General features: G+C 42.5%; 1 protein-coding gene across 2 annotated transcripts in view; it reads left to right on the forward strand.

The window, feature by feature from the left end:
• The window catches only part of LAPTM4B (lysosomal protein transmembrane 4 beta), a 67,661-nt gene that overhangs the window by 16,148 nt on the left and 39,159 nt on the right, over positions 1–12,354 (forward strand). For both annotated transcript variants that reach the window (XM_070481381.1, XM_044743936.2), the window contains one exon: positions 6,347–6,458. In XM_070481381.1, the coding sequence (XP_070337482.1) occupies positions 6,347–6,458 (112 nt within the window). The remainder of the gene's footprint in view (positions 1–6,346; positions 6,459–12,354) is intronic.

The following is a 12,354-nucleotide window of genomic DNA, read 5'->3' on the forward strand; positions in this document are numbered from 1 at the left end:
CCAGCTCTTGACTCCCCGGCCCAGCAAGGCTGTCAAGGGTGCTGCTCAAGCTCTTTGCTCTCATCCATCTTTTCTGGAATCAACAAATGCCTTTAGGGGTATTTCTGCCTTCTCCTGGATCTTGACCCAGTAGTTCTTCACTGCCTTGTTAACTCTCTGATGCCTTCTCGCAGACATGGTTTATATTTTGTCCAGATTTTCTGGTTGTTCTCAGGGAGAAGATTGGTTTGTATTCCCTAGTTCACCATTGCTGAAAGTGGCAGATTCCTTAACTATTATTTTATTTTACTCTGACATTTTTCCTCTGATACACCTATTTCCAAGTTTTGACTTGAATGCCTAGCCAGATTTGCTTGTTATTGTTCATCTTCTTACTATTAATTGTTTATCTTTAGAGAGTCAGGTTTAATAATCACATTCTGTAACCTATTCTATATTAAAATGTTTTTGAAGCTTTAAATAATTTTTCCTGACTCTAAATGCAACTATGCTCACAGTTAGACGCTTTGGAAAATATAAAATGTATAATAATAATTAAAGATACAAGGCATTGGCAAACCTGCCACATGGTTTATAATATTGTATGTTTTAGTGATTTTAGTCTGTGATTTATACATGTGAGCATATTATCAACATAGATAAAATTGGAATGATAAAATTTTTGTACTGTGGTTTTCATTTAACATTATACTATGAACATTTTCTTGTTAATTTTTTTAATATGCCTTTTTTCTTCCTTTTTTTTTTTTTTGGTGAGGAAGATTGGCCCTGAGCTAACATCTGTTGCCAATCTTCCTTTTTTTTGCTTGAGGAAGATTGTCCCCCAGCTAATATCTGTGCCCGTCTCCCTCTATTTTGTGTGTACGACAATGCCCCAGCATGGTTTGGTGAGCAGTTTGTATGTCCTCACCTGGGATCTGAACCCGTGAACCCTAGGCTGCCAAAGTGGAGCACATGAACTTAACCACTGTGCCACTGGAGCAGTCCCCTTAATATGCTTTTTAACGCCTTCGTAGTGTTCTTTTATTTGGTTGTAATATTATTTAGTCATTATCTGACTTTTATTTCAGGTTTTCATTATTATAGATGTCTGCAGTGATCATTTTTGGACACAACTGTCTGTGCAAATTTCTGATTGTTATATAATTGTTATTTCAGTGGGTTTGAGTGTTCTTAAGTTTCTTTTATTGAGCCTTTTAGAAAGTGAGCTGATAATTGCATTTTACATTTTCAGTTGTTTGGATTCAAGCTGCAGGTCTCACTGTCCGTTTAGGATCTGACACATGATTTAAGGGGGAAGAGCACATTGGATCCCTGGAGAACATACAAGGGCCTAACACCACTTAAGCAATTGGACAGAAGTTGAATTTACTTACATATGGAAGTAATCATTGTCAAGAACAAGAAAAAAATGTGACACCACGGGAACACTTTGTGAATAGAACAGGAACAGTTTGTACACGACCTAGCAAAACAGACCAAGCGAGCCCAGTGTAAGTGAACAGTAAGCAAAGGAGAACATAAATGTGCCCTCTCTTTCTTTTACATTTAGATTAGTTGTGGTCGTTACATAGTCTGCGCCTGGCAAGTCTCGTTGTTTTCTGGGTTCTCATTTGTGGCGACATCTCATTCTTGCTCATAATTGATGATTGGGTGATTTCCATGTTCTGCCTTTCGGGAAGTACCCCAGTGTTCTTGGGGCTTTTTCTTATATTTGACCTTTTCTATCTGATCGTGTTTAGTTACTACCTTGGCTACTCTTGCCCCTTACCCCTTTGCACATACCTAGGTCCTCGTGGATCGCCGTCACCTTATTATATCCACCTCATCCATGGTGTGCCAACTTCCCATCCAACGATTGAGGTTTTGTGTAATAATACACTAAATATGTGTCGGCACACAGACCTTCGATTATGAAAATGTCACTCTGTGTTTAAAAGAGCACGGTAGTGAGTCATTTGTGACGTGTAATGACTTTATCATCACATCTTTCTTTTATCTCTATCTCCTTTCTCTGGACTGTCTCTCAAACAAGTGCCTGGATGGGAACCTGGCCCCAGGTCTGTGGTCTATGGCTTGTGAGCACAGAGAGAAGGGCCACAAGGCTAGAGGGACAGGAGAGAGGATGATAGTTGCTGGAGCAGCAAGGGCACAGCCGCGTATGGGAACCAAGACCCACTGTGGAGTGAGAAGAACACATGGAGCCAGGAGCCAGAGCTCTCTCAGGAACGAGGCAGTGGGCTCAGAGGCTGAGCAGCAGAGAGCAGGGTGAGACTAGGTGAGACTAGACACGAGACTAGGTGTCCGGCTGTCAGAACTTGAGTAGGCAAACAGGAAAATGGAGGGCTGACCTGAATACCAACGGTTCAATAAAAGAAGCAGGGCAGGGGCCGGCCCCATGACCGAGTGGTTAAGCTGACACGCTCTGCTGGGGAGGCCCAGGGTTTCGCCAGTTTGGATCCTGGGCATGGACATGGCACTGCTTGTCAAGCCATGCTGAGGTGGCATCCCACATATAAACTAGAGGGACCCACAACTAAGAATACACAACTATGTACCAGGGGGCTTTGGGAGAAAAAGGAAAAAAACAAAAAATGTAGCTCATATCAGACCACAGGAGTTTTCTAAAAAAAAAAAAAGGCAGGGCAAGCTAAAAACTTGATTATTTGGACATCCTGCAAGCACTTACCAGTGCAATGTATCTGAAATCAACCTTGTCATAGTCCTTCAAACAATCCTTATTTCTGATAATGACGAGCTGTATTTTGTCACCCAGGCTCGACATATCCGAGTCTTGTTTGCTCCCCTTTATCTTTACTTACTAAGTCTCTAATAATTCTGCCTTCACATGGAAAGTCCTTGAGGTTCCAGCCATAGCTCTTCCACACGTAAGACCTAAGATAAAGTCACTTAACCTCTCAAACTAGTGCGTAAGATGACGGTCTCCAGGGTTGTCATGAGAATTAGAGATGAAGTGGATAAAACCCTTAGTTTCTCAGCCAGACTATTGTGGTCATCCCCAGACTGACTTCCTGCCTCTGTTTGAGCCTCCAGACTCTTCCAGCTTGGTCTTCCTAATGATCTAGCTCTGATCGTTTCCTATCTCACTTCAACAACCTTTACGGCATCTTTGTTAACTGTTCAAATCCCCAAATTCCTATCCTGGCTTGAGGACTCTACACATCTGGCCCCGCCTGCATTTCTCATTTTAGCCCCTAACGCTTTCTTTTCTGTACTGGGTTCCAACCACACTGAACCACTTGCTATGTTCGGCATAGGCCCCATCCCAGTGACCTAACTCCTACTTGAAATAGTTCTTTTCCACGCCTCTCAGGTTCCAGAACCTTCTCATCTTTCCAGTCCCTGTCCAAATGCTACCATCTCTGCTGCTCCCCTGCGTGACCCCAGTCTCAGCCTTCAATAGTATCTTTCTCTGAACTTCCACTATTCTTTTTTAGAACTCTTGTCATGCATATTGCTTTATGCCTTGTGTTATTTGGGTACATGACTTATTTATTTAGTCATTTTTTGAGGAAGATTAGCCCTGAGCTAACATCTTCTGCCAATCCTCCTCTTTTTGCTGAGGAAGACAGGCCCTGAGCTAACATCCGTGCCTATCTTCCTCTACTTTATACATGGGACGCCTACCACAGCATGGCTTGACAAGCGGTGCCGTGTCCGCACCCGGATCCCAACCAGTGAACCCCAGGCCATCAAAGTGGAACGTGCACACTTAACCGCTGTGTCACTGGGCCGGCCTGGTACATGCCTTATTTAATCGCATATTCTGAGTCCTGGAGAGTTCTTCCTAAGCACTCAGCAAAGTACCTGATCTGTTGTAGGCATTTAATAAGTGTATTATGGTAATAAACCAGGGAAGGGGAGGATAACAAGCTGATTAAGAGTCGACAGGCCCATTGGAACAGAAAGAGCAGAAAGCAGCTACAGAACACTTAGAAAGTCTGGAAACCAGGTGACTGATGCCAGCCAAGAGCTTATATGTGGTTCTTATTGAGGTTTGAGGAGGTGGGGGAACTCATTTGAGTGGCTGTTATGTGCCAGTCACCCTTCTAGGTGTTTAACATAATTTACTCATTTGAACCCCAATGAGATCACACTCTTCTCTTCCTTAATATTCTCCACTGGCTTCTTGTTACACTTGGAATAAAATCCAAACTCTGCGCCTAGCCCTGCAGCTGTGATTGCTTAAGCAGACTCCCTGCACTGCCTCCTCAGCTTTCCATCTTCTCTTACCCTCCCTGCTCCACCCCTTCATGAAAACTTCACCCATGAATCCCAAATTTATGCTTTTCCTTTTTCAACCTTAAAACCTACCCCGTTACAATAACAAAAATGAATACGTTATCCTTGTATGGTGCTGTTCTTTTTAAAAACACACTCTTAGGTTATTTCATCTGATTTTATTTCAGTCCATAATCTTTGGACTGACTGCCTTTTCCAAAGATAAGGGTGTAGAGGGAATGAAATGCCAAGAAAACTTGACAGTTTATCAAAGAACATCTTTGCCGAACATCGGGTGCCAGTCGTGGGACTAATTCGCGCCTTCCTGTAAGCCTTAGACATGTTCTGAAAAGTTGTGTTCAACTAGAGTTTTGCTGATCACGTTCTCTTAAAATGTGCCGTGAGGTTTCTTGGATCTTTGGAGGGAAGCAAGAAACGGTAGTTCTCATAACCGCTGTGGGGAGGGTGACTGGTGGGTGGGAGTAGGAGGGAGATTCGCTTTCCACCGTATACGCTTTTGTAGCCTGAAAAAATTTTAACCACATGCTGGTAGTTTCTATTTCAATTAGTGATATACATGCATACTTTGCGAAATTGCTGTTCTCATTAGTATAGTTTTTTTTCAAAAAGCAATCACACCATATTAGACAGTTTGGAAAAAAGAGGAAGAAAAATAATTATTCCAAATCCTACAACAATCCTAAAACAATCACTTGGGATTGCCATTTGAAATGGATTCTGGAGTGGATGTTTTGTAAACAAATAACCGACTCTCCGTTTGAACCTCTTCTATAAATAGGTATTTCCAAATATGATTTTTATAGTAAGGATGACTTTAGTTAACATTGTTAGTAAAAGAATTTTCTCTGTGTATGAAAGTCATTCATCTTTTCTCTCCATTTTGACAAGAGTAAAAGTCATTCATCTTTTCTCTCCATTTTGACAAGATAGTTTCTTTAAAAACTATCATAAGTTTTTAAACTTAGAGAAAAGGAGAAATAACCCAGTCTCAGCTTATGCCTCCCCTGAAATGTAGGACAGCTGCCCCTGCAGCCCTGTCATGGCTGGTACATGTGCAAAGGATGCAGCAAGGGCACTCAGGAGGAGTAAAGGGAGCAGAAGTGCGGGAGGAGAATGGTCAGAATTGTGCAGGAGGCTGGCTGTTGGGTGAGGAAGGCGGTGAGCCCAGATGGGGTCAGGCTTCAAGTATGAGCAGGAGACTAAGAGATTGGCTTTGGGAATTGAAATTCCTGGATTTAAACCCCCTTCCTCCCTTTTGTTAGCTACCTGATTTGGGGCAATGTTTGCAACCCCTGAGCCTCAGTTGTCTCATCTATAAAATAGGGATAACTTAATATCTCCTTCGATAGGTTATTGCAGGCCATGAGAGAGAGAATCCACATAAAGCACTTAGCACGGTGCTGAATGGTTTCCACTTTTAATTATTAACGGTGGTGCTGTTTTTTAAGATAGAGACAGAGAAAGAGGAGCAGAGGTGGGCGATGTTAAGGAAGATGAATTCCACTTAGACAGCTGAGTGTGAAGGACCTGAGGGATGTGTCTTCAGCAGTATCCAGAACACAGAAGTGTGGGCCTGGGACAGAAAGGGGCTCCCATGTGTTACTGCAGGAGTTACCGTCTTGGCTCTGCCACTAAGTAGCTTTGCAATCCTTCTCTGACTCTTTCTTAGATGGTCTCAAAGCTCTGATTGTCTGAGCCTGTGGAAATTGTTTGATCACCTGAAAAGTCTCGCGGTTGCTCATTAGAGTGTGCGTGGCTAATGGGAGAGTTTTTGTCCTTTTCTAACCAGTGGCGTCAGGGCTGCCACCTATGTTTGTGACGCTTGTTTATTGCTCTAGGGTGCCCGGCCCAGGGGGGCAGTGAGGTGGAATCCAGCTGTTGCCTGTGCCCCAACCCGTGTGCCCTTGGCTGCATCTGAATGGGCTGGCGTGTGTCTACCTTGGGAATGTTTGCCTGCTCCCTCAGTAGGTGGCCTTTAGTGTTGGTTAAGCAGCTGTTGAAGCTGAACTCCACATGGTCAGTATAATTTCTATTATAAGGATTATATCTTGGGGTTACTTGATTTTTTTCTTTCTTCTTGCAGATCATCAATGCCGTGGTACTGCTGATTCTGCTGAGCGCCCTGGCAGATCCAGATCAGTATCACTTTTCAAGTTCTGAACTAGGAGGTGACTTTGAATTCATGGATGATGCCAGTAAGTACATCAGATAGCAGTTGTAGATATTTTGGTATTTTTGGATGCAGGGAATCTGGCTGCCAGTTCTTCCTGTTGAATTACTAATATTGATTCCTGGCCTGTTTGAACTGGTGCTTAACTGTTTTTCCATTGTTACAAATTAGATCAACAAATATTTATGTGCTGTCCATATTCTGCCTCTATTCTAAGTGCAAGAGTCTACATAAGATCTCTTTTTTCTTTTTTTCATCTTATGTTAACTTACCCATTTTTAAAGTTATTGCTTTGTCATAATCTTCTTACTCTGGGCCTTTTGGGCCTGTTTGGGAGGAGAGGCAGCAAACGGCAGGGAGGAAGGTTAGAAGGATAATGCCTATCTCGTTGTGTCTTCACACAGTGTGTGTGACACAGTTGTTTCAGTGTTTACCTTCCTTCCAGGAGGTGATCATTCTCCATTCCAGAAACTATGTTGCTGGTTATCTGGTGGATTTGGGGCCTTTTTCCAGATAAATGGAAATGTGCACAGGGATGCGGATGTGTGCGCTTGAGAAGCAGTGTGTAGGTCTGCACCCAGGATCCCCAGCCCGCCGAAGCTGAAGGTGCAAACTTTTCCAGGAGGCCGGCCCCAGATGCAGTTTTAGAGGTAGAGCGGGACCCTTCTCGAGACGTGGCGAGGCGGTGGATTTTGTTCTCAGAGTGAGGAAAAGCTATTCCGTGGTTTGAGGTAGTTCAGTGGTCATGAACTGATGTGTTTTAAGAAGATCCTTTTGGTTGCTGAGTGGAGCTTGTATTTAGGGGACTGGGTGTGTGAGCACAGGGAGTGGGAAACTGGTTTTGGGGACATTTCTCTGCAATCCAGGCTACACTGGGGATGGGGAGAGAGTGGGTTTTGGAGATAGGATTGACAGAACTTGCTCGTATGGGTGGTGAGGAGAAGGGGAGTCAAAGATGACTCCTTTCCAGCTTGAGTAAATGACCTGCGTCTTTCCTGGGGTCAGGAGCTGGGAACACGCCTCGGGGAGAAAACCTGACTTTGACTTAAGTGGTTTAGCATAGTTTTTAGGAGTATGGGCCCTGAAGCCAGAGACCTCAGTTGAATCCTGACCCTGCCGTGTATTAAGTGTGACTGTGTTAACACTGGGCCGGTCGCTACCGCTGTGTGCCTTCCTTTCCTCCTCTGAAGGATAGGAGGGGACCTTAGTGTCCACCTCATGCAATTGTTGCGGTGATGAAATACATTCGCACATGAAAAATACTTAGAATGGGGTCTGGCCCTAATAAGCGCTCAAAATATTTCACTGTTTACTAGCTATTTTTGTTTCGATATGTTACACTTTAAACATCAGCTGTTTTACAGTGGAGAGATGAAAAAGGTAGCTGGAGATGTGAATCTGTGACCAGATATCTGGGCTGAGGTAATACGAGGACATCGGCCTGAAAGTGGTGTTCATGGTAGGGAAATAGTGAAGAGAAATGGGAACGGGGTCCAGGATTGAGCCCTGAAGGAGCCCTAACAGTAGCCGTCAGAAGGAGGAGCCTGAGAGCAACTGGTAGTGAAGTGGACGGAAAACCAGGAGAAGCTTTCTATCCATCATCTTCCACCGGCGTTGCTTCCTGCCGTGTACTGAGAAGTCAGGGCGCTGCGTTGTCCTGGGGTCCGGGACCTTGTCAGACTGCGACATGACTTCTGCTGTAACGTTGCTCATTCTCTCTATCTGAATAACCATGTTAGTCTTAGGAATTCTTCCAGAAAGGGTAATGAGTTTCATTAATATTAAATTAACATTTCTCTGCCTTCCTACCCCTGAGTTAAAAGACTATATAAGCTTATAAAGATAATGTTTGATTGACATTTAAAAATAAATTATGTTTCATTGTTTCCAGTAGCAGGATTCCTTTTCTAAGGTACTTGAGGTTAGAAAAAGAAGTTTTAAATGATACAGCTATGGTTCTATCTGAATCAAATAGTCACACTGCATGCCTTGTTCTAATTGCCAGAGATTAAGCCGGGTAATGACTATCTGACGGTATAGGCTTAATTTAGCTGACTTCAAAGGCTTGCTGGTACTTAAGACATTAAAATAGTAATCGTTTTGTAATGTCCTGGATATTAATTCCAGTGCATTTGAGATTTCTCTCCTATTTCATTTTTTGAAAGGAGTGAATGAATAGTTGTAATTACTTTTACAACTATCGATCGTTTAAGTCACATGGTTAAAAAGGTACAGAGGAGTGGATATTCACTTGAGTGAATCATTTTTTTAAACTTCTTTCCTTTTACATTTCCTTTTACATTTTCTTTTTATACATTTTGATCTCCTTTCTTTAATAAGTTTGTAGGTCAAAAGTCATCATGTCTGACAAGCCTGTCTGTATTTAACTCACTTGTGGATAGAATGAAATAGTCTCCAAATTGATATAATCAACTGCTTTAAATTGTTTTTGAAAATTATAGAATATGCTGGAAAACTATGGGATTATATGGAATATAAGTTGATATCTTTTTGGAATGATGGTAGCCATCTGAAGATTCTGTTAAGAAGGACACAGCAGGAATGTGTCTCACTTCTCCATGTGATATTTTACTAAAATGACCTGGTAGAAGAAAGCCAACTTCCCATTATTTACATTAAAATGTGCATCTAGGAGAATCCACTGGGATAAAGAAAATGTAAAAATTTCACTTTGGGGCCAGCTTCGTGGCATGGTGGTTAAGTTTGTGCACTCCGCTTTGGTGGCTCGGAGTTCATGGGTTCAGATCATGGGGGTGGACCTACACACCGCTCATCAAGCTGTGCTGTTGCGGCATCCCACATATAAAATAAAGGAAGATTGGCACAGATGTTAGCTCAGGGCCAGTCTTCCTCAAGCAAAAAGAGGAAGATTGGCAACAGATGTTAGCTCAGGGCCAGTCTTCCTCACCCCCGAAAAAAAAAAAAAGAATTTCACTTTGTTTTTAAATCTAGCCCTTTAACATTTCTATTTATATATATTTTTTTATATAATACAAAAATATTAGTAATGCGTATTTGTAATTTATAAATAAATATATGCATTGTTTTATGTTTTTAAAAAAATTAACTGTACCAGGAAAGAATAAGGAAACAACTAAATGCAGTATGAAATCCTGGATTCAATTCTGAATCAGGAAAAGGACATTAGGAGGAAACAGTTGAAATTCAAATACAGCCAGTAGTTTAATTAAGAGTATTGTACAAATGTTAATTTCGTCGTTTTGATCACTGTACTGTGGTTAAGCAAATTGTTGCTATTAGGGGAAGCAGAGTGAAGCGTATTCTTTAACTCTCTATTTTTGCAGCTTTCTTGTAAATCAAATGATTTCAAAATAAGAAGTTTAAAACATGTTGCTGTCTACTGACTTAAATCAAAGGCTAATGGTTGAAAAGCGTGTGTGTGCGGCGTGTTGTTAAACACACATAACTTACTTTGAGTAGAAGTAGACGTCATGGAATTTTATTTGTGAAATTTTGATGGATTGGCAGACACTGGTACCAGGAAGTATCAGTGCTATGCATAATACCAAACAACAGATCATCCGAATTAATTTCCCATTACTTTTTTTCTTTCTTTCTTTTTTTTTTTCTTCTGAGGAAGATCACCCTGAGCTAGCATCCGTGCCAGTCTTCCTCATTTGGTATGTGGGTCGCTGCCACAGCATGGCTGCCAACTAGTGGTGTAGGTCTGTGCCAGGAGCTGAACCCAAGCCACTGAAGCATCGTGTGCCGAACTGAACCACTAGGCCATGGGGCCAGCCCCAACTTCTGAATAATTTTGCAGCAGATTTGTCTTATTCTAGTCAAACTTATTTTTCTTTTATACACTAGGTAGTCAGACCTGGCCTGAGGAAGGAAATAGCCATAAAAATAATCAAGAATTGATGGTTACCATATATGGTCCCCTAATTTAGGATAAAGATACTGCTACATTTTTTGGAGAAAGGCTGGTCTTTTTAGTAAATGGTTCTGGGTGAAATCAATAAGACGAAAACAAATAGTTCACAAAAAAAGATATCCATCTGACCAATGAGCATATGAAAATATTCTCCACATTATTAGTTGTAAAGGAAGCCCAGCTTACAAGCACAGTAGTGAATTGCTACACCCCTCCAAAATGGCCAACAGCAGCAGAGTGGACAGTACCGCCGGCTGATCTGCATGGGGAGCCACTGGAATTCTGCAGCTGCGGCTGGGAGTGTAAATCATACAACTGCTTTGGACAAACTAAATGTGTGTCTGCCCGATGACCCAGCAGTTCCATTTCGAGATATGTACTCTACAGAAATGAATGCTTGTGTCCATCATAAGCCGTGTATAAAATGGTCATAGTAGCTTTATTCATAATAGCCCAAAATTGGAAACAATCCACATTTCCATCAGTGTTAGAATAGACAAAAATAGAGTGACCAGAGATGAAACAATACGGGCAAGATGGGTGATGGGCATTCATTATACGTCTCTGTGTATACTTATATGCTTCTGTGTATGCTTGAAAGTTTTGATAATAAAAACTAAGAAATAGAAAAAAAAGATCAACTGGGATTTTCTGTATGGCTGTTGGCACTGCAGGGTAAAGCTCTCCTTGCTGTGGCCTTTGGAAGGGGCCGCAGGCTGCCTACCTGCTCTCTATTCTCAAATCCCCAAACCAACCTGGCAGTCAGTCCGCATGGCTTGTCCGCTTACACGTAAAGATCCCAACAGCCTTGAGGAAATAACACACTTACGCACCAGCAGGGGAAGCTGAGCCATAGGACCCATCCTGGCCCTTTGTTTTTATCCATCTACCCTCCCATCTTCCCATCCTTTCATCTGTTTATCTCTTCAGTCACATGGCTCAAAAGGTTGCATATTCTACAGCTTGACTACATCTTGCTTATTTTTTTTTTAAGGGTAATTCAATGAATATATATTTTCAAGGAGATCTTTTTACAAAGATGTAGGTGTAAGAAGACCATCAGAGGTGGTGAAGTGACCTGGACAATCAGGGCCAGCTGTTAGTCTGTCTAGACCTGAAGAGTGAATGGGAGGCTGTGGTTCCTGGAGCTGGGAATGAGAGAGTCAGACAGAGTTAACCTCTTCATAAGGAGCAGTGACCTTTGGTCTAGGGCCACAGCCAACCCAGGACAGTCTCACATCAGGGGGCAGCCTTGCTCTCTTCCCTCCCTCTGATCTCTTGTCTGGGATCCTCATCGGCTGAACGCAACTAAAGCCAGAGGGTGAGGGAGCCTTGTTGATGGCCCATATAGGTCTGCCTCCTAGGGCAGAAAACTGGCTGGTGAAGAGTGGATTTGGAAAGGCAAATGGAAGATGTCTGATAGAATCATTACCTACTTATCTGGATGTTCCACTTAACCAAACTATTTTGCTTGGTGCACATTTCCCCACAAGAATATCATAACCAAACTTTGCCAAATGTCTTTTTTTCCTTTTTGCTGAAGAAGATTGGCCCAGAGCTAACATCTGTTGCCAGTCTTCCTCCTTTTTTGCTTGAGGAAGATTAGCCCTGAGGTAACTTCTATTCCAGTCTTCCTCTGTTTTATATGTGGCATTTCTTTTCTTTTCTTTTTTTTGTAAGGAAGATTGGCCCTGAGCTAACATCTGTTGCCAATCTCCCTGTTTTTGCTTGATGAGTGATGCTAGGTCCATGCTCGGGATCCAAACCTGCAAACACTGGGCCACCAAAATGGAGCGTGTGAACTTAACCACTATGTCAGCAGGCTGGCCCCCACAGCGTGGCTGACAAGTGGTGTAGGTCTGTGCCTGGGATCCGAACCTGTGAAGCCAAAGCGGAGCACACCAAACCTAACCACTATGCCACGGGGCCAGCCCCCAAATGTCTTTTTTAAATTAGATGCATTAAGCCTGCAGAGCCCTTGATTCTTTGGAGGGCCTGAGCT

Source organism: Equus asinus, chromosome 12 (assembly GCF_041296235.1).
Source record: "Equus asinus isolate D_3611 breed Donkey chromosome 12, EquAss-T2T_v2, whole genome shotgun sequence".
Classification (NCBI taxonomy): domain Eukaryota; kingdom Metazoa; phylum Chordata; class Mammalia; order Perissodactyla; family Equidae; genus Equus; species Equus asinus.